Below are 27,233 nucleotides of genomic sequence, written 5' to 3' on the forward strand. Positions count from 1 at the left end.
ACATTTATAACACATATTATTCTTAAATATTAATATATATTTAAAATGTAATTTATTCCTGTGGTGGCAAAGCTACTTTTTCTTTTCTTTTTTTCTTTTTTCAGTTGTCTTTGTAAAACTTTACATTTTCTTTACAACCTCATTATGGCAAAATTATTATTTAAACTTTTTAATGCCTCATAGAACTTACATTTTATTGAACCCATAACATTCCATTGAAATAATCATCCACCCACAAAATACAAATAACATTCAGCTTTGTTTCCATTATGCAGGACTGTATGTGATGCACTCAGCAAATATGTTCCACTCTAACTGTGATCTGTCCATAAAAGAATGTGGCTTGTTTCTTTTTAGTAGCAGCAGAATAAGGGAGTCTGTTCCGCTCACGCTGTTTGGAGGGAACCTGCAGGTGGTCCACCGCCCTCGAACCCCGTCCGCCACATTCATGACAAACAGGACGAGAACAAGAAGCCAGCGGAAGAACGTTATTCAGTTGCTCCCTGAGGCTGTTGGGAAACTGAGAGCTGAGAGCAAAAACGGAAGAGTACGTCGACTCCCCGTCGTTTCTAGAGTGCGCCGTGGAACTGTGGGTCGATCTGTTAGTGGGGTCACTCTCACCTCCACCTGTAGATCTCTCAGCTCCTACTTTCTCCACAACGCATCCCAACCTGGCCTGGATCTTCCATCTCAAACTCTGGAAGGCGCCTTGGAAGCGCTTGCTGAGGAGCGCATACAGCAACGGGTTGATATCTGAATTAAACAGCACCAGCCAATAGGAGAAAGTGACAGCAGACGGGGGAACAACGCTCCTGGGCCGGGACAGGGCGGTTTCGGTGGCCTGCACCAGAGCTACGCTGATATAGGGCGTCCAGCATAAGAAAAAAGCGGCGATGACCAGAAATAACCTCAGAACTCCATGATGCTGAGGTTGACTGGGATGTTGAGGGCTACTGGTATGGATTTGAGCCATGAAAGAGTGCAGACGTCCACCAGTTGGCTTGGAAGACATCTCAGATGGTGCATCTGGAGCAACTTCATCAGGAACATCCAACTGATCCGTCACAAACCTCCCACTCACGTAGTAAATCAGCCTGGATGGTGTGTAGGTGTCCATGAATGAGTGTTGGAGATTCAAGACAGATGTGGCTCTGTTACGCTGGAGATGTTCTTCCAAACTGTGGATCCTCCTAGCATGGTATCGTGCCACGCGGACAATCTTCACATAGCAGAACAGGATGACTATAGCCGGTAGAAGAAAAGATAAGGAGGCCATAATGACCGTGTAGCTTGGGCTGTTGGCCCAGTTAACGGCACAGCTGTACATGGGAGCCACGAAACTGATGTTGCTCCAGCCGAGGAGAGGAGGACAGCTGGTCAACATAGCTTGCAGCCAAATCCATATCACCACGGAACCGGTTCTCCATATCGTGCAGCGGTAACCGTACCGCAGACAGTCCACGATGGAGAAGTAACGGTCCAGGGCAATAGCGGCGAGTGTTAAAACTGACGCGGTGCAGTAGACTGAGGATGTGTAGCCGACATACAGACATAGATCCTGGAAGATCAAGAGAGAGTTCAAAATGAGCAAAAACATCTGTTAATGAACTCAAAATTAGGGATGCGCGATATATATGCCGATACCGATATGGTGGCGGATATGTTCATTTTTAATGTTATTGTTATCGGCCAGGGGTGCGTTTCCCGAAAGCATCGTTGGCCAACTATGGTCGCAAGTTCCGTCGTTACCAATAGAGTTCAATGGACATTGCGATGAACTTGCGACCATAGTTGGCCAACGATGCTTTCGGGAAACGCACCCCTGATAAGAAAATTTGGACGATATATTAAAGACAATAAATAAGGGATTATTTCCTTCAACTCAGACACTATAGATGCGCACTGTTCACCATGATGGTTTTGAATTGCTTGAAATATGATTAGAATCAATAAAAAAAAAAGGAAAATACAGTTAAGTGCAGCATGTGCAGCGCAAGTCTGTCATATAGGCTACATAAAATTGCTTGGGACATGATTTTTAATGGTGAGACTTTTATTTTTGTGATCAGGCTCCCAAAAATAATATAAAAATTTGGATTTAGATTTATCGGTCAAAATATCGGTTATCGGCTTTCAAATAAAAAGAAATATCGGTATTCGCCAAAATTTTCATATCAGTGCATCCCTACTCAGAATGTTATTTTGTAACTTTAACAACTTAAAGGTGATGTATGTCATTTTATCAATGTTAAAATAAACACTGGTTCTATGCAAAACATTGCTATGTTTGTTTCAGAATGTCAATCATCCTAGTAGAGTTTTCAAAAAGTACCGACTTAGGAACCAAGTTTTGAAATTTAAAATTGTGACGATACCAGCATTTCCCTCTAGCATTTTGAGCGCTGTTGAACAGATTCTTAAACACCTCCGATTGGTCATTGTGCTGATGCACTCAACATATGTCTGTGATTGGCCATTGTGTTGACGCGCTCAACATACATGTCTGTGATTGGCCATTGTGATAACGCACTCAACATATGTGTGTGTGATTGGCTACAATGATCAACAATGACATCTTTGAAGCTCTTCATAGAGCGCTTACATAGATACACACAAGAGTGTTTAAAAGCAGGCATCTATCAGCGGATCCTAATATATCTACAAACGCTCCTGAGCGTATCTGTGTAAGCGCTTGATGAAGAGCGTCAAAGACGACATGTTTTTGAAGCATTGATCATGGTAGCCAACCACAGATTGAGCGTGTGAACACAATGGCCAATTTAGAGACAAATATGTTGTGCACGTGAACGCAATGGCCAATCAGAGGGGTTTAAGAATCCGTTCAACAGCGCTCAAAATGCAAGAGGGAAATGCTGGTATCAACACAGTTTTTTTTAAATTCAGTACTGACTTCGGTACCTCTGCACTTTTTTTTCCTACTGATGAATGTTAAAAACATTGACAGCCAATCAGAACCCTTCTGACTTTAAAGAGCTTATAATAAACAGAACGTCATTCATTGGTGTAATGTAGTTATCGTTATAGTTGCGGTTATCTGGGTGAACAGGCATTAGTTCACCCAAAAATGAAAATTCTGTCAGTAATTACTCATCCTCATGTTGTTCCAACTCTGTAAGACTTTCGTTCATCTTCGGAATACAAATTAAATCTGAGAGCTGTCTCACTCCTCCATAGGCTTCTTTGTAATTGAAACTTGCCAGCCAGATAGTAAAGAAAAAAAAGTGTTTAAAATAGTCCAGGTGACTACAGTGTCTCAACCATAAGTTTATCAAGCGACAAGAATACTTTTTGTGCGCAAAACCCCCCAAAAATAACTACTTTATTCAACCATCTCTTCTCTTCCATGTCATTCTCCTAAGCTGCTGACGTAGTGTAACAGCGCAGCGCTTCTGGGTTGTACGTCAGAACGTAGGCTCACTATTGGCTGACGCTGGTCATGCGTGTAATGCTGGCCAATAGTGAGCCTACGTTCTGACGTACAACCCAGAAGCGCTGCGCTGTTACACTACGTGAACTCACTCAGAGGCCCACACAGAAGAAAATTAATAGTTGAATAAAGTCGTTATTTTTTTATTTATTTTTTTAGCACAAAAAGTATTCTCGTCGCTTGATAAACTTATGGTTGAGCCACTGTAGTCACTTGGACTATTTTAAACATTGTCTTTACTAACTTTCTGGGCCGGCAAGTTTCAATTACAAAGAAGCCTATGAAGGAGTGAGCCAGCTCTCAGATTTCATCAAAAATATCTTAATTTGTGGTCCGAAGATGAACGAAAGTCTTACAGGGTTGGAACAACATGAGGGTGAGTAATTACTGACAGAATTTCATTTTTGGGTGAACTAACCCTTTAACTCTTAGAGAATAGTGAAGTCTACACCAAAACTATAATGATAGAGGAACGGTATAATTGAAATCACTAAGAGCTCTGAGCATTTAAAACTGTGGGGTACTTATAATAAAAAGAACGTTATCCTCCGTTATCATTTTTATTATGAACAGGCCTTAAACCTGCAACATTAATTCAACCAATGGCTTGAGTTTGGGGGCGGGACTAATGGCTTGGTCAGCGAATGGTGGGGAAACTCGTTTGGAAACGGTCATTACTTTTGCGATTCCGTTTGGTCTCGCTAGTGGTTCAGACATCTCACACACTTCACCTTTAAGTTATAAATGTTGGATGTAAAGCATTATGTACTAACATTGTAGTTGACCCATCCGTTGTTCATAATGGAAACTGCCACAAACGGCATGACGCCCATTCCCACTAAGAAATCGCTAATGGCCAGATTGATGATCAGGACGGAGGTCACGGTGTGGAAGGTTTTTGTGGCTGCCACAATCACAATGACCAGAAAGTTTCCTGAAAAGGAGGAACAAAAGCACAACAGAATAAACACATTTTTTATATAATTTTGTACAAATTCTATTATAAAATAATAAAATAAAATAGTCAGAAAAAAAGAAATCATGTCAATGTCAATATTTTTTATATATTGTGTCAATGTGTTTATGAGTGTGACGTCACAAAAGCACAGATGTCTGCAATGATTTTGCAGTTTAGTTTCAATAGTTCATTTGGAATCAGTAAAGAGTTTTCAGTTCTGAATCTTACAGCATAGTAAGTTTTGATTGATGTATTTTCTTTCTATTTTTCTTGACATCACCCCAAATATGGGTAACACTTTACAATAAGGTTTCATTAGTTAATATTAGTTAACATTAGTAAACATGAACTAGTAATATCTACAGCTGCATGTCTACAGCATGTATTAATTTGTGTTAATGTTAATACATTACAATACATTATCAAAATCAAAAGTTGTATTTGTTAGCATTAGTTAATGCACTGTGAGCTATCATAAACAAACAATAAACAGCTGGGTTTTGATTAACTAATGTTAACAAAGATGAACAAATACAGTAACAAACGTATTGCTTATTGTTAGTTCATGTTAGTTAATACATTAACTAATGTTAACAAATTAAACCTTATTGTAAAGTGTTACCAAAATGTGATTAAAAATAAATATATATTTTTTTAAATTCTGAAATGATCATACTAATATCTGACAGGATGGAATGTTTTAGAGAAAGGCAAAAGCACATAGTGTCACAACACACTACAAACTTCATCAAATTGATTGCTAATACTTGATGTTTGGGTTGTCGTTTCCCACCAAAAATAGTCATATCCTGCAGGATGATGTCATTAGGGCTAGGGATTTTGTTAGCACTGTTTTAGATACCAGTCAAAACAATATTCACAAGAAATGTTTTCTTCTAAAATATTAGTTTTTGCATGTTACAGCAACTTAACACAAATCATTTGATCTTATACCATAATAATTCATCCGAAATATAGTTAGACATCAAATGCAAAACTTTCTCATGTCCACACGACTCATGTCTCTGACATTCACACACACTAATGAAGCGTAGTGTAAAGCTCACCCGTCACTGCGGCCAGACTCATCAGCACCATCAGAGTCTCCAGCACCAGACGCGCTCGAGGCGACAGAACGGTGGAGTTCCTCAGTGCAGTCCGCATCTGAAACTCAGACTCATCTGACTCAAACCACTCACCAGCCGAGGACTCCATTTAAAAACACTCAGTCTGATATCCCGATCTCAGGTGCGTCACAAGCAACCTGGCCATTTAGTAAAAAAAAAAGAAAAAAAAAAAGACAAAAAAAATTCTTCCATAAGAATGCAAAAAGCTCATGTAAGAATATATTACAGTATTTGATCAAAAAAAATAATAACCTGCCTATACTTAAAGCAGACAGTTTGCTTCTGACTCCTCTCTGGTTCTTCATTTGCCCTGTGAGCACCTGACAGTGCAGTTTACTATCTCCAGGGTCCCTTCATCAGTTTATCCACAGCGATGACAACATGGAAAAATCAAACGCTTGACTTGTGAATTACACAGCTAGAGAAAACAGACCGCTTGAATATGTGGCTCATTTAAGCAGTCTATATTTACACAGATGCTTAGTTTCTCAAGGGATTACAACGGCTACGGATGTGATTAATTGAGACCTTTTGCATTGCATTTTTCCATGCTACATGCGTGGGAACAAATATGATGTGTAAATGTGAATTAAATATCAACTTAGTCGTTGTGAGAGAGAAAACAGTTTATTTAATCGAAATTCAAAGGTATGTTAAAATACTTCTCTTAAAATATAAGATAAAACACAAAGTCATCAAACAACACTTGTCAATACAGAGTGAAAAATAAAAACTAGGGAAGGAAAAGGAACAACAGACGGTATATGGATAGATGCCATATTTAAATATGAATGAAGCAGTTTTCTATATTTCTAATCAAATTTGGGGAGTCTTGTCATGCAAAATGCATCAACTTTTCTTTAGAAAAATGGTGTAAAATGCAACATCTCCCAAATACTGACAGATGTTTTCTGCTAAAACACAGAAGACTTGCTCAGCAAATTCAGCACCGAGGGGCTGCGGGGTTTTGTCCTAAATGCTGGCGGGTATATTCCCACACCAGCAGGGCGGCGCTCACGTGCACATTGAGGGAGCGGGTGATGCCGCTCTGAGGAATCTCCACACACACGTCCACCAGCTGCAGCAGGTTTGCAGGAATGCCTTCCCTTTCATTACTGTTCGGAGACAAACAGACACTTTAGAGTCATGCACCGCACCAAGCAGAATTCAAAAATCAATATTCGATGGAATGCTAAAGTCCCTAATGTATGTTCACGTCAAGCTAATGAGTTTATAAAGCCATTTAAAATGGTACTTTTACGCCAATGAGCAGACCCACACAAAATCGGCACCCGCAAAAGCTCAGCTGATATCCGCCCATCATTCACAGTTCTACAATACATATCCCCTATAACTAGCATGTTTATTTTAATTAATTTACCCTGTTTAATTAATGTCTCAAAAAAATTTTACTTGACAAGTGCATTTTTGGTTCCCGTATTTCCTTTTGGAAGAAGCACATGGAAAATGAAATGCTATTTGGGAATTATATTGGACAAAAATGAATATATGCCTCTTCGGGCAAGATTAGCCATCTGTATTTTTTGCTACATCTTCCTTAAAGAGAAAGGCTCTAAATGTTAATGTGTATAGCCAATCTACTGAAAGTTTATCAACTTTAGCATATAGATAATAAATTAATTTAAAAAAAATAAATAAATCTTTAAATCTGAATGTCTTTAAATGCATTCTGTAAATATAGAAGTAGGCCTACACTAGCATATACTGGCGCGGATTAATGCACAGGCTTGCGTAGGCTGCAGCCTAGGGGCCCCACGTGTGCAGGGGGCCTCGGATTGGCCAGACATTTTTTTTATTTATTTTTTATATTTACTTAAGCGCGAACCAGGCACGGCGCCAGGATTCCAGTTTGGATGGGCCAGACCAATTGTGAACGTTAAATTAAAAACGTTATCCAATCACTGTTTAACTAATAAAAATTACTGACTAATATACTGTTAACTTATCTGTGAGTATACATAATATAGATTTTAATAGCTTAATGCTCTTTAAATATTTTGTTGCATTGTAAAAAAGTTTTGGTGCATAGGACGGACGTATCCGCGATCGCTCTCCATGGTTCTGACCAAAGAAGAGCGCTTTGGAATCTCCATTACGCATCATACCTGGGCTGCGTTTCCTGATAACGTTGTCTCTTAGCGCGCTACGAAGACTCTTAAGGTATAACTTAACTAAAGGTATACTACCACTAAAGGTATACCATTGCTAGGCGTCTTCAGGGCTATCATCCACTCGCGAGGCAGAGGCGCTGAGAGGCAGAGGCGCTGGCGCCCTCCTAGCAACGGCACTGGTCACGCTAACTGCACTAGCCGCGCTAGCACCCTGGGGTGGCAGAGACGAAGATGTGCTAGGTGATGTGGATCTCAGCTCTCCTTCATCTCCTGGTTGCAGCGATGACTCCGAGACTGTACGTGCGCGTTTAAGGTACCTAAACTACGACTGTTGCAACAGGGGTGAGGGCTGGGTTGGAAAATATGTGACGTCATTATGTTTTTTAATTTAATCAATGTTGATTATGAAAGTGAGCATGCAGCATGAGAAAGATATGATACATCATGAGATGCGCAATATGTCTGGAGACATGGGTAAAACATTTTGACCACTTCATTAAGTTTTGTTTTGTAGTCTCTTTTTTAAAAGATTTTCGTTTTGTATAAATTGTATCTTAATTTTGATCAATGTTTTATCAACCAATTGCCTGTATTTAATAAATAAGAAGCAATATATAGCAGACAATGTAATAAGGCGCCGACACCATCACTTGCATTGCACGTGAACTGGAGGGCGCCGAAACTCAGCTTGTGCATCACAGATTTGAGAAATATGGGCTATCTATTATAGAAAGCTTGAAATGTCTACTTTTAAACGAAAATATTCAAAACCAAAATAAATAGGCTACTCTCTGAATATGTAATCCATATGAAATGTGCATTTATCTCTGGCGTTCATAGCGAGACCGCATCGTCAACTTCATCTTTGCAGCGACACAGAAAACACCAGTTTATTAATAAATAATTAAATGTCTCCTTGCTACTTTAGACACATTCATAATCATTACTTTTACCGGTTCTTTGTGGCTAGCTTTATGCATGCGGTCGTGCGCTTGATTGCGGCTATATTACGTAAACGCTCATTATCCTGTATATAACCCAAGTAATTAAATTAATATAAAGGGGCGATTTGTCCACGAATGGCTTAAATGAACAACTACTAGTCGACTAGAAAAAAAAAATTAGTCTGAGGCAGCCCTTATTCCACATATTTTCAAACCAGGCTCAGGCCATTCTGGGTTGAGCGAGCGACCCTGCGGAATGAGCGAGCAGAGCGGGATATTCAGAAATGCGCTCTCCGCTCACGAGCTCTGATCGGAACAAACCCGAACCTCACTGTCTGCTGAACTTGCGCAGAAACATCAAAATAGACATAACCAGCTTTTTTAATTGTTTTTAAAACTAAATATTTAGACTATTTTAGCACAAATTATGAGCTTATTGTCGATTTTTTATAATTCCTGCCAAAATTAGAATATATGAAAAGGTTTTTTTTTTGAAGAAGAACATTTTTGGATGGGCCTGTTGAAAAGTGGGTGGGCCTAAGCCCGTCAGGCCCACCCATAACGCCGTGCCTGCCGCAAACAAAAAACCTCTAACAATTACACCTCTGTTTATGTTAGTTTTGGTTGTACTGCCAGTGTTTCTTGATCATAATTAAATGGTTGATTCTAAGCACTGGGCCTTGTTTGTATTTGTGGTTTGAATGTAATGTTCAATTTTTCATTTTACATAGTGGTGTGGTGGCAATTGTCTTACTGTTGTGGTCCACCACTTGAAGGAATGTAAAGAAAACACTGTAGTGTTGGCTGTCTCAATGTGTGTGTATGCCAGTTCACCGTAGTTGCGCTCACACAAAGAGCAGCCTAGGGGCCCCTGACCACCTTAATTCGCCCCTGAGCATATAGATGACCTTAAAGCTTAATAAAACAAAATAATATTTACATGGTCTTTAAATATATTCTGTAAAAATGCTGTAAAATGTGAAAAACTAATTTAATCTAGGTCTGCTGAGGAGGTCAGATAAGAAGTGCAGGTGCTGATTGAACTAATAAACCAAGCTTTTAAATAATATGTTGGGTGGTTTTGCTGAGGAGCGCTTGGCATGTCAGAACATGCCCCTCTCTCTCTCCCTCTCTGCATTCAGAGGTGAGGAAATCTCACAGGGAGAGACATCAATTAGCCTCATAATGTTAAACTGCACCGTCAGCGCACACTGAAACTTTTCTATTTTCACATCCCTTCACAACCCTGTTCTTCATAACAAGTAATTGAAGGAGATCACTTGTACAATGGCCTCAAAATGTATTTAAACAATTAAGGGTCAATCACATTCTCTCTTTCTTCTTCTCGCAGTCTCCCAAAGCTGAGCTTTGATTGATACAGTCTTTGCAAACTGATTGTTTCTGTTACTCGTTTAATAGTTTTATCGTCAACAGTTGTTTGGTTTAGCTACTTACATCTCGAAGGCCAGACTCACACTTTAAGACCGTTAACTGAAAGCATGTCGTGAAGCGTCGCGCTGGAATTCGCGCTCGGCTCGCACCTTCTGTGAATATAAAGCCGGGAAGCCCTAAAGCCTATACTGTCTTTGATTTGATTTTTTTTCACCTTGCCTGGGAAAACAAGCAAATGTAAAAAAAAAACGTTAGTAAAAAGGTGTGTGAAATATTTATTGTCAGATGATGAATAAACTTGATGAAAAACATACAATTAATTTGATAATTTGTGTACAATATTTGGCTTAAATCAATCAAACGATCAGATGATCAGTTGATCCCTCCTAATTTCATGCCTTTAGCAGTAAATCCATTTTATGACAGGTGATAAAGATATTTTAAATCATTGAAAACATTTATAAATGTAAGTGCATTAAACACAAAAATTGGAATCGCTCATAAATGTGTCGCTCCAATATACAGTCTGTCAGGGATATTTTTTTTTTGCCTAGTCAGCGCAATTTACTACGAGGAATACCTACATTTATAGTTTGGATACTGGCTATCAATGTGCATGATGGTAGAAAAAGTTAAGGATAAGAGCTGTAAGTTAAACAACAAGTTGGTTATATCGCAGAGCTGTTTATGAGAAATCTTGAGCACATAAAAAAATTATAAAAACGTACATTTTAAGAAGGTTTACCACTGTTGTGACAAGCATTCTGAGACATATGCAAAATACTCCGGTTCTTGCGAAATGATTGGCCTTTTCGTTTGTCGTTGTTTACGTAATGCCCCGCCCCCTCAGTGTGTCTGCCAATCAGAAGCGGGGAATGTCAGGGAATTAGATTAAAAATAAATCAGGTGGGTTTTTTTAATGTACATCATTGTTTAGCGCATACAGTATTTAGAAAATAACATTATTTCATATTAATTCGAGCTATTGTAAAATTATAATTATAATACATTTCATAATGACAGTTCAAAAAAGGCGTGAGAGCGCAAACATGTGAACGGCCCCTAAATCGTGGCGATATGCAATATCATAGCAGCACCAAAGTAGAGTTAACATTAGGCAATTATTTCACAACCTTCATTATATGCACTTCGATTAAAATCACTTCGAGAGAGAGAGAGAGAGAGAGAGAGAGAGAGAGAGAGAGAGAGAGAGAGAGGCACGGGTGCGATCGTGTGTGTGTGCGTGTGTGTGTGTGAGTGAGGCGCGGGCGCGATCGAACAGTGGAAACATAAAAACATACTCCGTCATTTTGTTTATACAGGACACCATTCAATCTGCAAAGTGTTTAAGTTACTGTTAATTAAAATTAAGGAAAACAAATATATTAATATGAAATGTATCAAATTAATTAATGCAATGCGGAACTACTGTTAGATACGCGGATTCTTTAGGGGCACCTAGGGTGTTTCTCAAAACCAAGAATGCAAAGAACGGACTTGTGTTCTAGGGGAGAACTCTCTTGCTAGTTGTTCTTTGAAGAATGAACTCACAAGGTGACGAGCACACAGACAGTACGCTGCGGACAGTTTGAGACGATGTGTTCTTGCTGGTATTGCGCAATAACAGACGCCGTCTGCAGTACCCAAACAAACATAACGATAATTATTGACGATAACAGCCAGGTTTTATTGCCTAAGCCTACCCTCAGCTCAAGGGATTACTCTACAACTGTACACTATAATGCAGGGATTCCCAAAGTGTGGTACGCGCACCCCCAGGGGTACGCGAGCTACCACCAGGGGGTGCGCGAGAGGAAAAATGTAATGGCGGTCTGTTTTTTTAAATGGGGTTTTTCCATAGAATAAAAAAACATGAACAGTAAACATTTCCTTTGTAAATTCCTTTTCCTTTTATTTTAAATAAAAAAACTATAATTTATTAGTTTTTGATAAAACAAATACATATGAAATGCACAACGACACACCTAAAGTGGCTCACGCACATACAAGTAAACTCTACACACACGAGACGCGCGGAACTCTCCGCGCACCGCACATACTCATATGAGACGCGCGCGCGCACACACAAACTCTCCACGCACATACTTATATGAAACGCGAGCACACACACACACACAAACTCGCGCACATACTCAATGTGACCCGAGCACACACACACAAACTCTCCGCGCACATACTCATATGAGACGCGAGCACACACACACACAATACCATAAAGATGTGGAAAAGTCGATCAAAAGTATGGCTACATTTCTCCAGGCTCGATGCCAACAACGCGCCATGCAGTATTTGCGGTAAAATAATTGCTGCAAAGACCGGTACCGCGACAAATATGATGAAGCCCTTGACAGTGCACAGAGTAAACATAAGAACAGTGGCTCCGTCTTCGACTGGTAAATGAAGATATACCTTGTTGATCACTCTGACAGTGTTTATATTGCAATAATGACCTACTGAGTGTATACTGCCGTTCAAAAATGTGTTGGTTGGTCAGAATTGTTTTTCAGTAAGGATGCATTAAAGTGATCAAAAGTGACCTTAAAACATGTCACATGTGTAATGTTACAAGATATTTCGTTTTTAAATAAATGCTGTTCTTTTGAAAATTTTATACATCAAAGAATCATGAATAAAATTATAGTTTCCAAAATATTAAGCAGAAAACTGTTTTCATATTTCTGAAGGGTCATGTGACACTGAAGTAATGATTTTGAAAATTCATCTTTGAAATCACATGAATAAATTACATTTTGAAACATATTCAAATATAATTTTAAATTGTAATACTATTTCACAATATTACAAGTTTTACTGTATTTTTGATAAAACAAATTCAGCTTTGGTGAGCTCTTTTATATATATAAAATATTGTTCAAAATATTGTTGTTTATTTTATGTTTGAGCCTATGCTCTTTGTTACTTGATTATGTTGTGGATCGTGTGAAGGCTAATTTTATTGTCGCACTTGAAAAGTATCAGATTGATCCTTGTTTTTATCTATTTTATCTATTTCGGAGCCTATTCTCTTTAATGTTGTGGATCGTTTGTAACTTCATTGCAATTTAATTCAATGTACTGTCGTTCTAATTTCCATAACCGTTGTGTTATGATGATGATGATGCTAGCTCCACGGTCATTTACGGTCATTTAATATTGCTGCAATGTTTCTTTTACGCGGCTGAAAATAACCGTGATTTCTGTTACTGAGCCTGTGTCTGTCACTCGTCCTCTTAAAAGTGGAAGCTTGTGCGTAGCTTTGTTGCATTATATTGAAACTTTGTTGATGTTGTTATCGTCATGCGTGTTGGTTATTTGCGCATGATTAAACATGAGTCTTTATATATATTTATATATTATATATTTTCTGAAGTGGGGATTGGGGGTGCGCCAACCCGGTTGGGACATAGAAGGGGGTGCGCAGGAAAAAAAGTTTGGGAACCGCTGCTATAATGTAATGTATATTCATAACAATAAAGCTACGCTTATGGAGATTCTCACTTCCGAAAACATTTGAGCACATTTTCGATTCGCCATAAATTTTCGTAAAAATGCCAATATTTGAAATCTATAGTTGATTTCTCGCATCAAATGTTCTCAGAAGTGAATTTAGTGATGAAATAGCGTACGAAATTGTAGAAAAACGACTTGCTGACCTGTGTATCTAACAGTAGTTCCGCATTACATAATTTGCACGCGAGTTTTATTTATTGTTATACCGTGTATTCTCCGTGTAAATTTAAGCACCGAACCGTGACGCCCGTATCGTTTCGGTTCAATACGAATACATGTACCGTTCCACCCCTAAGATACTGATACATATCACTGATATGGAATAAGAAAATAGCATGATTACAAAGTCTAACATCAGCCTTTTTTGAACTGTCATTCGAATTAATATGAAAGAAAATTATTTTCTAAATACTGTATGCGCTAAACAATGATGTACATAAAAAAAAAAAACACCTGATTTATTTTTAATCTAATTCCCTTACATTCCCCGCTTCTGATTGGCAGACACACAGAGAGGGCGGGGCATTACGTAAACAACGACAAACGAAAAGGCCAATCATTTCGCAAGAACCGCGAGTATTTTGCATATGTCTCAGAATGCTTGTCACAACAGTGGTAAACCTTCTTAAAATGTACGTTTTTATAATTTTTTTATGTGCTCAAGATTTCTCATAAACAGCTCTGCGATAAAACCAACTTGTTGTTTAACTTACAGCTCTTATCCTGAACTTTGCCTACCGTCATGCACATTGATAGCCAGCATCCGAACTATAAATATAAGTTTTCCTCGCTCAACATTAGTGCTGTCTAGGCGAAAAAAAAAAAAAATACCGGACAGACTGTATATTGGAGCGACACATTTATGAGCGATCCAATTTTTGTGTTTTATGCACTTACATTTATAAATGTTTACAATGATTTAAAATATCTTTATCAACTGTCATAAAACGGATTTACTGATAAAGGCATGAAATTAGGAGGGATCAACTGATCAGTTTGATTGATTTAAGCCAAATTTTGTAACTTTACACAAATTAATTGTATGTTTATTCATCATCTGACAATAAATATTTCACACACCTTTTTACATTAGTGCAATGACAAATTAAAGCAGTTATTTTATTTTAGAAGCAAACATGTTTTTGGTTCTAAAAAAAAATAAAATTTTTGGTTGTGCTTCGGCTGTGCATGACTGTGCGGATAAATATGGTTCTCTCTCAAAAAAAAAGAGAAACTATCCTACTGCTCATAAAACATTTACTAATAGGCTTGAGAGATATAACCAGTTTAGATGAAAAGGATCTCAAGCTGACTAGCTGAATATGTTATTGTATCTACATACCCATTAATAGACACGCTACAATAACCCATAATGAAATGACCCTTCACAATAGATAATGTTTTACAATAAACTCTGTTAGAAAGCTACATATGGCAATTTATCGGTTCACCAGTTGAGTAATAAAACCACCATCTCAGCGTCGCCTTTACAACATTTCAAACCCCTCAATTCTTATCATCTCCGAAAAGCCAAGCTAATGTTGATTCTTGTTTTATGACGAGCTCTGTCGTGTTCTCTTTTTGCCTTTTTGCCAGCAGACTCTCCTCTGTTCAGTGTTTTTTTTTAAAAAGGTTCAAGGTTTAGCACGCTCCATGATAAACTTTATCGCTCATTGAGACAACCTATGTCACTCCCACATAGCATCTTTTCTCTACTTACAGATATGACTAGACATGCACAGGCGAGTGGCCTATGTACGCAATTCCCAGTGAAAACCATCCCGACCTGTCTAAAAAAAACATTTATTTTATAGGCTTACCATAGTGAATTAGGGTAAGACAAAAACAATGTTTTGAAAGATGGATTGAAAAAAAGTTACATAATGTACGTTTAAGCTACATTTTTAAAAGACGCATCCTTTTTTTTTTTATCAAAGTCATCAATTAATTATTAGGGTCACTGATCCTTAAAAATGTATAAATATCTTTGCATTACATAACAAAATGTAAAAACTTAAAATGTGGTTGTCAAACATTTCTGTAGTTACTCTGAGTGTAGTTGAGATGTACAAACAGTTTTTGGGGCCACTGCATATAGACAGAATTTGGGTGGTGAGTTGGAGGTGTTGGTTTACCCGAGTAAAAGGAGGCTTCTCTCAGGAAACGTGTAATCTTGTAAACTTTGGCTGTTGGATGTCTGCTCTACGCCTATTACCCAATATCCCTCTCTCTTCTTCAGCTGCAGGTAATCTGACAACTCGGCGGGCTTCACCTGGAAAATGAAGGCAGATAACTTGAGATTTCTGAACGGCTTCATTAATCATGACAGATTCAATCAACAGAATGCTAATGTTCTACATTTCACCCCACAAAACCAAGCTTCTGATGGTTTCATGTGGTACGTATTTGGCTGATGCAATGCATGATTATGAATAATAACATCTCTAGGCTTGTTTCAGCTCACACTTAGAGGAAATATGAAAATAGAACTATTTCTTTAAAGCTGCAGTGTGTAATTTCAGCACCCCTAGTACCACAATTGTGGAAAAATCACTATTTTTGCAGTTTGGATTAGTTTTGAGCAACCGATATATTTGTCAAAAAGGCTGCAAAATAAACTGAACAGAATTGATAGTCCATACAAATAAAGAATCTATATCCGGCCAGAAATAAAAACACACCTCAAGCATTGGCAGCCACAACTCTGAAGACACACTGAGCGCCTGGAACTGTTTATCATTAATGTGTCGCAAACTGTCCAGAACCAGAGCTTTGGCCCCGAAGATCTCACACGTCCTGCACAGACCTGGAACAGACACACAAACACTTGCGGTTTAGTCCTCTGATAGTCTTAATAGTAACGCGTCTAGATAGATAGCCATTTTTATATTTCATATTTCAAATAAATGCTGGTTTTTTGACTTTTTATTCATCAAAGAATCTTGAGATGGGGGGGGGGGGGGGGGGGTGAATTAAACAGTTTCCACACATATATTAAGCAGCACAACTGTTTTCAACATCAAATCAGAATATTAGAATGATTTCTGAAGGATCATGTGATGCTGAAAATTCAGCTTTGCCATCACAGGAATAAATTACATTTGTAAAATAGAACACAAGTGCAATAATTTTACAATATTAATGATTTTACAGTATTTTTGATCAAACAAATAAATGCAGCCTTGGTGAGCAATAAGAGATTTATTTCAAAAACCCATTTAAAAAAAAATCATTTCACATAATATGATACAGACATTCATATTCATCTGTGGTTTCTTTTATCAGTTTTGTTGAATGCAACTGAGCACATCAATATTTATTCATAGAATGTGACAGATAAAACTGCATGAATGAATGCCATATCAAACGAACAATAGTTGGCTTGTGCAGAATGTTTGAATGTGATGAATGAGCCTTTTTTAATGAGCTTGTGTTAAAACAGATTTGTTGGTTGATTCAGAAGGGAAGATGTGTGTGTTGAATGTCTCTGTTATAGTTGCAATGATGACATTCAGGAAACAACAAAGATCAAACAGAATGAAAACAGTGTGAGACACACTAGCATCTGTCACAGCAAAGACAATGAAGACCATCACAGGATGCACTCAATAATATAATAGGGCTATGTTTCGCCAGGAATCTGGTGATACAATATGCATCACAATTTGATATATTGTGGTACTGTAAGAAAGGTGATAATATATTGCACTATTTCTTGTTGAATCTCATTTTAGAGAACACCTATATGCATAAAACTAGAACAAAAACGTGTATTTCATTTTATTTAATCAAAACAGTGGGATCTGCATTTATATCTATATCACTAATCACTATTTTCTTTAGGTATATATTAGCTCTGGGCAATGATTAATCGCGATTAATCCAGGGTTGCTGCACATTTTTTAGAGTCAAATTTAAGGCTTTTTAAGACCTGAAGAAATCAAAATTAATACCGTACATTAGGGGTGCGCAATATTGACAAAAATATATCTAGAAATTTCGATATAGTTTTGTTGATAACAATTAGATGATATTTTACTGATTGTATTTTTGTACTGGTACCGTGGCTGGTTTAGGCCTGTTGTTGACAGCAGACTCACAAAGATATTCATATTTTTCATATTCTATGCAGTGGTCAGTTCACAGAAGTGACAGAAATTAACATTTTTATTAAGGGCCCATATTTGCCACCTTAAATTGATTTCCAGGAGCATTTTCACCTATGGACATTTTTTTCTAAAAGATAATACGTACGCTAATTAGATAGTTTTAATTTGGAAAGCATTTAGATATGTCTAAGTCAAAGTGTCATCTAAAAAAACTTTTTATGGCCTAAAATTTAAAAAATCTAATTTAAGACTTTTTAAGGATCCGCAGAAACCCTGTAATCGCATACAAAATAAGTTTAAGATAATATAAAATCAAAATATATGTAAGAAATATTTGCATGTATATGCATGTATGCATGTATGTATGCATGTATGTATGTGTGTGTGTGTGTGTGTGTGTGTGTGTGTGTGTGTGTGTGTATGAATGCATGTATGTATGTATGTATGTATGTATGTATGCATGTATGTATGTATGTATGTATGTATGTATGTATGTATGTATGTATGTGTGTGTGTGTGTGTGTGTGTGTGCATGCATGCGTGCGTGCGTGCGTGCGTGCGTGTATATATATATATATATATATATATATATATATATATATATACACACACATATACACACAATTTATATCATACATAAATATTTTATATCTAATATTATTTATTTATCTATTATTTATCTAATATTTTATATCTATACATTTTTCTTAAATATATACATGCATATGTGTGTATTTATATATACAAAATAATTATACACAGTACACACACATATATTATGTAAACACAAACCTTTATTTTGGATGCGATCAATCGCGATTAATCATTGCCCAGCACTATATATATATATATATATATATATATATATATATATATATATAGTCCAATACATGACTACATGACACTGTTTTATATTCAATACTGTAAAGCTGCTTGTTTTAAAGCAATCTATTGTATAAAGTGCTATATTAAATATGCCTTCACTGGAGTGCTGAATTGCGGAGCTCGTTCAAACATCCACATCGCTATGATCAGATGCTTTCTAGGGTTTAGGGTTTAACCATCATAAACAATTGTATTGATCTCTTCTCCTATATAATATTACTATCATTAATTTTGTCTATTTGTCTTACCGCCCAGATTGGTGGGCTTGTCGATGAGCGATGCGACCACCAGGAGGTTGCTGGTGAGTTTGCCCAGGCGTGCTGCCCTCTGCTGGGCCATGAGCTCAGGCTCCTGCTCCTGGACGCTCAGCTTCCACGGGGTGATTTTCTTCTGAACTTCTGCCCAGCGCTCGTCCTGCTCCAAAACACCTATCAGACATATAACATGTGTGCTTGTAATGTAATGATTTCACTCTTCTTCTAACAAATTAGCTGGTGCTGTAAAACACTGAACATTAGAGCTGACAAGACCACATCCCTCACACTGATTGAAACAAGGGAAATAGCTGAAGTTTCTCGGATTCTTATGGTTTTTATAAGTATGGTGAGGTTCCTGCTCTCTGCTGCCCTCATGTGGTGATTACCTTTGTCCTGCTGGATCCAGTCACCAGGCTGGAGTTCACAGAGATCCCTCACACGGTTCTTCAGTGGCAGGGCGGCGCACATCGGGAAGACAACAAAACTCTCAAATTTCCACAGTGGAAGCCACTCATCTTCTGACAACTCTGAGAGACTGGGAAAGGTCTGGAATATTGTCTGGGGAAGCAGAGAACGTGATGCTGATGGATTATGACAGCACAGAACAAATCACATTATACACAGACAATAGAAAAAAAGGTGAGTGTGTGCGTGTAAAGGAATAGAATATACAGTTTGTACAGTATAAAAATCATTACACCTATGGAGACTCCCCACAAAGATAGCAAAACCATGTGTGTGTGTGTGTGTGTGTGTGTGTGTGTGTGATCTCACCTCAACACTGTAATCCCTGATTGGGTGGAAAGCACTGAAGAAGAAATGCTCCTGGATTCTAGACCAATTTTTCATTGCATTTCTGTGGAGAAAAAAAAAAACAAGTTTTAAAATTCTCTGGTATCTCCAGGTTTCTTTTGAGAATCTAAGAAAAACCAGTCCCAAAATTTGTCGCTATAATTTAGGATCGCATTCGCAGGTCTATTAAACCCTGTAAAGCAGATATGGAGTTCATATTAAAGGAGGAAAAAACACTAGTTTTATTCAGAGGCCCTGAGCAAAAAAATATGCAATTTGGTGCACTTGCTGATAAAAAATTCTGATAGACTTAAAGGTGCTCTAAGCGATGTCACACGTTTTTTAGGCCAAAATATTTTTTTGTCACATACAGCAAACATCTCCTCATATCCGCTAGCAGCCTGTCCCCTAAACACACTGTAAAAAACGCAGTCTCTGTAGACAGCCCAGGCTCCACAAACGGCAAGAAAAACAAACTGGCCCAGCCTTGGCCACGAAACATAACAAACAGTGCTCCAGCCAATAACCGACAAGAATGATTTGGGGGTGGGGGTTTAGGGGGTTAGTGCGCGTGCACATGTGTGGGGAGTGGAGGAGAGAGAAGCATGAAGAGGGAAGTTAGGAAGTTAAAAATTTATATTCTTGAGAATTTTGATATGGCCGACACACGACCAAAGAGATGACTTTCCGGTGAACAAATAACAAAGAAGAGGGAAAAGGAACAGTGAAGTCCTGAATTTACATCGGAAAAGCGTTCAACTCCGCCGGCAGAAGGGCTTCCAATCCGACATTCAGGTGGCTCTATTTTTGCTGGACAGGTGGGTAAATCCAGTTTGTTTTTTCTAAATGGTTCATGACTGTTTCAGGAAGCACGGAAGGGAGGGGGAGGGGACGGGATGAGGAGGAGGGAGGGTGGAGCTAGCCTCCGTTTTTTTTAACAATACTTCGAACGTCAGCAAGTGACGTCACCCAACATTGCTTAGAGCAGGGGTCCCCAACCCCCGGGCCGCGGACCGGTCCGTGGGACATTTGGTACCGGGCCGCACAGAAAGAATAAATAACTTACCGTATTTTCCGGACTATAAGTCGCATCAGTCAAAAAATGCGCCATGAAGAAGAAAAAACATATAGCCGCACTGGACTATAAGTCACATTTATTTAGAAATTTATTTCACAAAAAAAAAAAACAATGTTACGGACGGGACAGTTCTCCGTTACGGACGTGAGCGCTCTGAAAGCGGCACTAAAAGAATGTTTTAAAACTTTCACAGAGACCTCAAGCAGAAAGCACAAAGCCAGTCTTTAAATTTAATTTCATTTTGTATTAATTGTATCTTAATTTTAATCAATGTTTCATCAACCAATTGTCTGGATTTAATAAATAATAAGTAAATATATTAGAAAATAGATAATCACGACACGGAGGCGCCGGCGCGTGAACCTGGAGCTCGTCTCATAAATGAACTGAAACTCAGCGTATAAGGTATCCTACTTGCCTCACAGACCTGAGACATATATAGAAAGCTTGAAATCGTATCATTTTATTTTGTTGTATTTATCCGCCACACCTTAAAGGCTGGTCCGTGAAAATATTGTCTGATATTAAACCGGTCCGTGGCGCAAAAAAAGATTGGGGACCGCTGGCTTAGAGCACATATGTCCCATATGATGACTGACAAATACACGTTCATTAAAAGCCTGAAGATCACATTTTAATATGATCTTTCTAAAAAAAAGAATGTATGGATAATCAATTAAACCTAAATAGCTTCAGTCCAATAAGTGTTCATCTTGAAATATTAAAGTTCTTAAATTTACTAAACAAAAATCAGTAAAGATTTCCCAGGTATCACGACCTGAAGGGGGACATTTTTACAATTACATTAAAAGGTCTTTTGCTTGCTAAAAAAGCATAAACTATCAATTAGACATCAGAAGGCATTTTGCAAAGTTGATCATGTCGATAATTTAGAGGCCTTAGAAATTCCCGAATCAAATAAGATGCAGTGAGCTTTACAGGGTTAATGAGTGAATCTTTTCTCACCCGGTGTTCTGCATGGCTTCAGCCTGCTGTAAACAGGCCTGGACCACCGTGGTCAGCCCACCCAGGTTTTCCTCCAGTACACGGGCGTCCTCCAGCTCCCACACACTCTTAAGGGCGAGCAGGGCATAGAGACGAACGCTGAAGTTATGACTGAAACACCACTGCAGGCTCACCTCCACCGCTCTACGCCACTGCACCTCCTGAGAGAAAACACAAATAAATGTTGATTTCTTCCAGTTCGCAGAGGAAGAAATTAGATTCAGATGATAAAAACTGCACCTTATCTTGCAGTTTCGGGAAGAGGACGTTCAGGTGCACGAGGACAGAGAGAAAAGTGCAAATGCTTGTTTTTGTCTTCTCATGCTCCTGCAACACAAATGATTTACCAGTAAACAGACATATCTACATAACTCAAGCTGCTGTGTGTAACATTTTAGATGTTAAAATACTTTAATCGAGTTATTTTTTTCTACCGCAGAACTTGGAATGAATGCTTCAAGCCTGGTTTTGTTGCGTATGTGTCGCACCTGTTTGTAGATTGAGCTTTGTGTGTTGATAAGTTCAGACTCACCAGACTGAAACAGTTCCACAGGTTCTGGATGCGAGATGGGTTCAGATGGAGGATCAGGATCAGGGTCCATTCGATCAGGTACTTGACGGATGCTTGGTTACTGCAGAACCCGGCCTCACACACGTGACTCAACACACAGTCCGACACAAACTCCTGCGACAGATAACAAAGTACACTAATAAAGTGACTATACAAGCCTTCAAAAACTTAACTAATTTTCATATGGAAAAAAAATGTGTGTGTGTGTCTGTAAATAAAAAATGGTTAGATTTTTTTTTTTTTTTTTTACATTTAATAATTTATATAAAATAAATTGCATATATATATATACAAAATCAGATTTTCTTAGTTCATCTGCTATTGGTATGTGTGAGGAAAAAAAAAATTACTTAGTTTGCATCTTATGTTGGTAAAAAAAAAAAAAAAAAAAGATTAGAAACAAAACACACAACACAAAAATAGCATGATTGTTTTATTTAGTATAGACGGCATTAGTGCCCGCCCACTCTTTCAGTAGCACTGGTTCCGGAAAAAAAAAAAATTCCATTCATTTTTCCCATAGGGATTTAAAAAAAAGTTTTTGTTAAAGTATTATAAATCATGAACCATGAGGTGAATCATAACATTACAAACTTCGATTTGAAGCAAAACAATTATTATTATTTTTTTCGAAAATGTGATTAAGAAAAACAAAAGGTACAAGACTGTGTATTTTACGGCTTTAGTGAGGGAAAGAACTACAATCCCAGTAAGGTTGTCTTTAATGGTTTATAAGTTATCGTTAAAAATCTAATTTCTCTATGGAGAAAATGAATGGAAAAAATATTTCCAGAACCCGACTATTACAAATAACAGGCTATCAAAAAAAGTCATCATTATAGAATATTTAATTAAAGGGATAGTTCACTTTGAAATTAAATTTTGGTAAGTTTTAGCTTACCTCAAGGGCATCCAAGATGTAGGTGTCTTTTTTTCCGCAGTAGTTTCAATTTTGATATTTTTAGGTCAAACCGTTCTTGTCTGTCAGTCATTTAATGCAGGTCTATGGTCACTGTCTCAAAGAGCATGCACAGAGTCCAAATTAAAACAATTCCCCATCGTCCAAATTAAACAATTCCCCATCGTAAGTACACATTGATGGCCTAAGACACGAAACGAGCGGTTTGTGTGTGAAAACGAACAGTATTTATATCGTTTTTACCTCTTATACACAGCCACGTCCAAGTGATCTGAGGGCGCGTGCGCATCCTGGTGTGTGTCGTGTACGCAGACTGGTGCATAGATATATATACACTAGATGTCGCCTTAAAGACATTCGTTCCAATGAACTGCCGTAGACAAGGCGAGTATAAATACTGTTCGTTTTCTCACACAAACCGCTCGTTTCGTGTCTTAGCCCATCAATGTGTACTTACGATGGGGAATTGTTTAATTTGGACGATGGGGAATTGTTTTAATTTGGACTCTGTGCATGCTCTTTGAGACAGTGACCACAGACCTGCATTAAATGACTGACAGACAAGAACGGTTTGACCTAAAAATATCAAAATTGAAACTACTGCGGAAAAAAAGACACCTACATCTTGGATGCCCTTGAGGTAAGCTAAAACATACCAAAATTTTATTTCAAAGTGAACTATCCCTTTAATTCATATTTTTTCTTCATTATGCCCATCTTACTATGTAGGCCTGTTATACATCCACCAGATTTAATCGAGTAATGTTTAGTAGAAATGTTTAGTGAGGTTGTTATCAAATTGGTATCGGCCAAAATCCTTGAAATCCAAGTGTATTAATATGCATGTGTGCGTGTGTGTAGAGATCTAACCGGTCTGAGTTTATGCAGTAGCAGCAGCAGCGTCTGCCACACGCGGTTCTTCACTCTGTGCTGGATGGAGTTGCTATAGTAACGTACTTTGGATTTTGAAATCTCGGCATCCTGAGGGAAGGAAAAGAGAAACAGGAGGGAACTTTAATCATAAACACATGCAATAACCATGAGAAGAACAGAACAGAATCAAACACACACTCATTGTTTTCAGGAAGTGCTTTCTTTAAGAATTAAACACCCAATTTCCAGTAAGAGCTGTAGTTAAGAATTGAACACAAACCTTCCTCAGTAGTCGTTGCACGAGCTCTTCCATCAGACGCTGGTGGAGACGATTAGATGGATTCAAGCGGCAGAGAAAAGCCAAAGCACACACTCGAGGAAACTGATCGTCTCTGTTATCACTGGAAATGAAATTCAGAATAATAAATGTAAATCAGCATCAAAGTATTTGACATGCTATGAGGAAAAGTACAATGAATATATTTAATTCAAGTGGTTTTGAACCACAGTCTATTTATAAAAGTCATGCTTAGTCAATGATGCCAACCTCTAAAATGTGCATACCACAACATTTCCTCACAATTATGGAACGCTTTAATGAAACATTACTCATTAGTGTATCAAAAGTGACCACTATTACAAACAGCTAGTGTTGTGGTTTACCTGCTGACAGCTGTGTTTGCTGCACAAGTATCACCAAATTGTTCAACATAGCTTTGAACCTCCTGAACAAGCCTGAAAGCAAGAGAATAAAGGAAAATAAATGAATAAAATAATAATAGTGTGTAAATATACAGTTCTGTGCAAAAGTCTTAGGCATGTTAATATCCCCCCAACCCCCAAAAAATGGTTTTGGTGACAGACGGACTCGATGATGGTGAGATCAGATCATACTGGCTTTTGTCAGACTCCTTGTGCATACAGAAATCTCACTGGATTATTACAATTAATGGCAAAAAGAATGTTTGGAAATGTAAACTGATATTTCCTACTGACACACTACAGCAAAAGATATAAATAACTGACTTAAAACCATTTTTTTTGGGGGGGGGGGGGGGGGGGGTGGGATATTAACAGGCCTAAGACTTTTGCACAGTACTGTATATATATATGCACATATGCGTATGTATTAGAGCTGTCAAATAGATTAATCAATTAATATAAAATATTATATAAAAAGATATGGGTACTATAAAAAGACAAATACTAGGGCTGCACGATATCGAAGAAAAATGCAATATGCTTAAAGTGTGTAAAATAAATTTAAATGATCTTTAAAATATATTCAAAATTCTATAACCTACATACGTGTTTCACATTCTTTTTGTGACAAGAAAACATCCCAACAACTTCTGAAAGTGAACAGCAGTGTTTTACTGTAGCATAAGATGTGTTATATTAAGTGTAAGTGTAAACCACGGGGTTTAGGGTTTCAGGTAGGCCTACATTAGGTTTACTTAACAGCAGAAACTGAATAATCAAATTTAAAAATAAAACACGGCTTAGTTTTCACTATATGAATTAAATATCGGCTATATAGTATACTGATATATATATTTATATTAATTATTATTATCGATAGTGTTTACTTATATTTGTGTGTGAGGCGCGGGCACGATCGAACAGTGGAAACATAAAAACATACTCCGTCATATATATTCGATCGCGCCCGCGCCTGCCTGCCTGCCTGCAAAGCCTTTTTTGAACTGTCATTATGAAATATATTATAATTATAATTTTACAATAGCTCGAATAAATATGAATTAATGTTATTTTCTACATATTGTATGCGCTAAACAATGATGTACATAAAAAAAAAAAAAACCTGATTTATTTTTAATCTAATTCCCTGACATTCCCCGCTTCTGATTGGCAGACACACTGAGGGGGCGGGGCATTACATAAACAACGACAAACGAAAAGGCCAATCATTTCGCAAGAACGCGAGTATTTTGCATATGTCTCAGAATGCTTGTCACAACAGTGGTAATTAAACCTTCTTAAAATGTACGTTTTTATTATTTTTTATGTACTCAAGATTTCTCATAAACAGCTCGATATAACCAACTTGTTGTTTAACTTACAGCTCTTATCCTTAACTTTGCCTACCGTCATAGCCAGTATCCGAACTATAAATATAGGTTTTCCTCGCTAAACATTTGTGCTGTCTAGGCGGAAAAAAAAAATACCGGACAGACTGTATATTGGAGCGACACATTTATGAACGATCCAATTTTTGTGTTTTATGCACTTACATTTTCAATGATTTAAAATATCTTTATCACCTGTCATAAAACGGATTTACTGCTAAAGGCATGAAATTAGGAGGGATCAACTGATCATCTGATCGTTTGATTGATTTAAGACAAATATTGTACACAAATTAGCAAATTAATTGTATGTTATTCATCAAGTTTATTCATCATCTGACAATAAATATTTCACACACCTTTTTACGTTAGTGCAATGACAAATTAAAGCAGTTATTTTATTTTAGAAGCAAACATGTATTCGCATATATTTTTTTTTGTTGTTTTTAGAGTAATATGTAAATATCAAGCGTGCCCAGAGCCCGTCTACGGAGAGCCTTGGCACTTCCTATTAGCCCCATTGTATCGATCTTGGTTGCAGTTCCATTAGAATTCCACTGGGGGTGATCGCGGGCGAGTGCAGACTGAATGGGAGTCTATGGGGCTAGACGGCTAAATGTGTCTCTTTCACCCAATTGACGTTGAGAAATCTCAGATTTTATTGTAGGTTTTGCAAGTTCAACATGGGTTATAGGTCGAAAGTTGAATGAACGAGTACTTATTTCTTTTCGATTTCTTACAGGTTGAGTTGTTGTTGCCCATAACACGCTAGCATTCTGCTAATGACGTCAGCATTCTGACGTCATTGTCATTTTAAAAGACTTTTTAAAGCAAATAAGTGACTCTAAAAAATCTAACACCCAGCAATGTGTAATTTCTTTGCATCCCCTTTCGAATACAACATTCAAATTACTAGACAAAAAATTATATCCTGAGAAAAGTGGATTTTGAGGGGTATTTCGCCATAGACCTCCATTCATTCTGCACTCGCCTGCGAGCGCCCCCGCATGGACAGAGACGTGTTACTGCAGCCAGTCCAGAAACCGGAAGTAAGCAGAGTGCCAATTCTCTTCCTATTAGACATTCTCTGGCGTGCCACACAAGCCCTGAAAACTGAAAAGT

At 37.7% G+C, this 27,233-nt stretch overlaps 2 protein-coding genes across 2 annotated transcripts in view; both read right to left on the minus strand.

Annotated features, from left to right (window-relative positions):
• Positions 1–102: 102 nt before the first annotated feature.
• Positions 103–5,670, minus strand: LOC307149452 (5-hydroxytryptamine receptor 1D). The gene is made up of 3 exons (XM_079855798.1): positions 5,474–5,670; positions 4,222–4,382; positions 103–1,558 (listed from the first exon to the last, which is right to left on the minus strand). The coding sequence occupies exons 1-3, from the start codon at positions 5,619–5,621 to the stop codon at positions 293–295; spliced, it is 1,575 nt and encodes a 524-aa protein (XP_079711924.1). The 5' UTR covers positions 5,622–5,670; the 3' UTR covers positions 103–292.
• Positions 5,671–6,143: 473 nt separating this feature from the next.
• Positions 6,144–27,233, minus strand: part of tarbp1 (TAR (HIV-1) RNA binding protein 1) — a 37,358-nt gene continuing 16,268 nt past the window's right edge. The window contains exons 18-29 of the mRNA XM_079854887.1: positions 24,685–24,756; positions 24,302–24,422; positions 24,019–24,129; positions 22,191–22,343; positions 21,899–21,985; positions 21,620–21,819; positions 19,558–19,639; positions 19,170–19,341; positions 18,775–18,954; positions 16,214–16,338; positions 15,668–15,804; positions 6,144–6,648 (exon numbers count right to left, since the gene is read on the minus strand). Of these exons, the coding sequence (XP_079711013.1) occupies positions 6,477–6,648; positions 15,668–15,804; positions 16,214–16,338; positions 18,775–18,954; positions 19,170–19,341; positions 19,558–19,639; positions 21,620–21,819; positions 21,899–21,985; positions 22,191–22,343; positions 24,019–24,129; positions 24,302–24,422; positions 24,685–24,756 (1,612 nt within the window). The 3' untranslated portion in view covers positions 6,144–6,476. The remainder of the gene's footprint in view (positions 6,649–15,667; positions 15,805–16,213; positions 16,339–18,774; positions 18,955–19,169; positions 19,342–19,557; positions 19,640–21,619; positions 21,820–21,898; positions 21,986–22,190; positions 22,344–24,018; positions 24,130–24,301; positions 24,423–24,684; positions 24,757–27,233) is intronic.

Source organism: Squalius cephalus (assembly GCF_949319135.1).
Source record: "Squalius cephalus genome assembly, chromosome: 21".
Taxonomy (NCBI): domain Eukaryota; kingdom Metazoa; phylum Chordata; class Actinopteri; order Cypriniformes; family Leuciscidae; genus Squalius; species Squalius cephalus.

Coding starts and splice junctions, on each gene's coding strand:
- LOC307149452 (XM_079855798.1), bottom strand. CDS start 5,621: ATGGAGTCCTCGGCTGGTGAGTGGTTTGAGTCAGATGAGTCTGAGTTT. Junction 4,383..5,473: donor GAGTCTGGCCGCAGTGACGG/GTGAGCTTTACA, acceptor CCTCCTTTTCAG/GAAACTTTCTGGTCATTGTG. Junction 1,559..4,221: donor ACGGATGGGTCAACTACAAT/GTTAGTACATAA, acceptor TTGATCTTCCAG/GATCTATGTCTGTATGTCGG.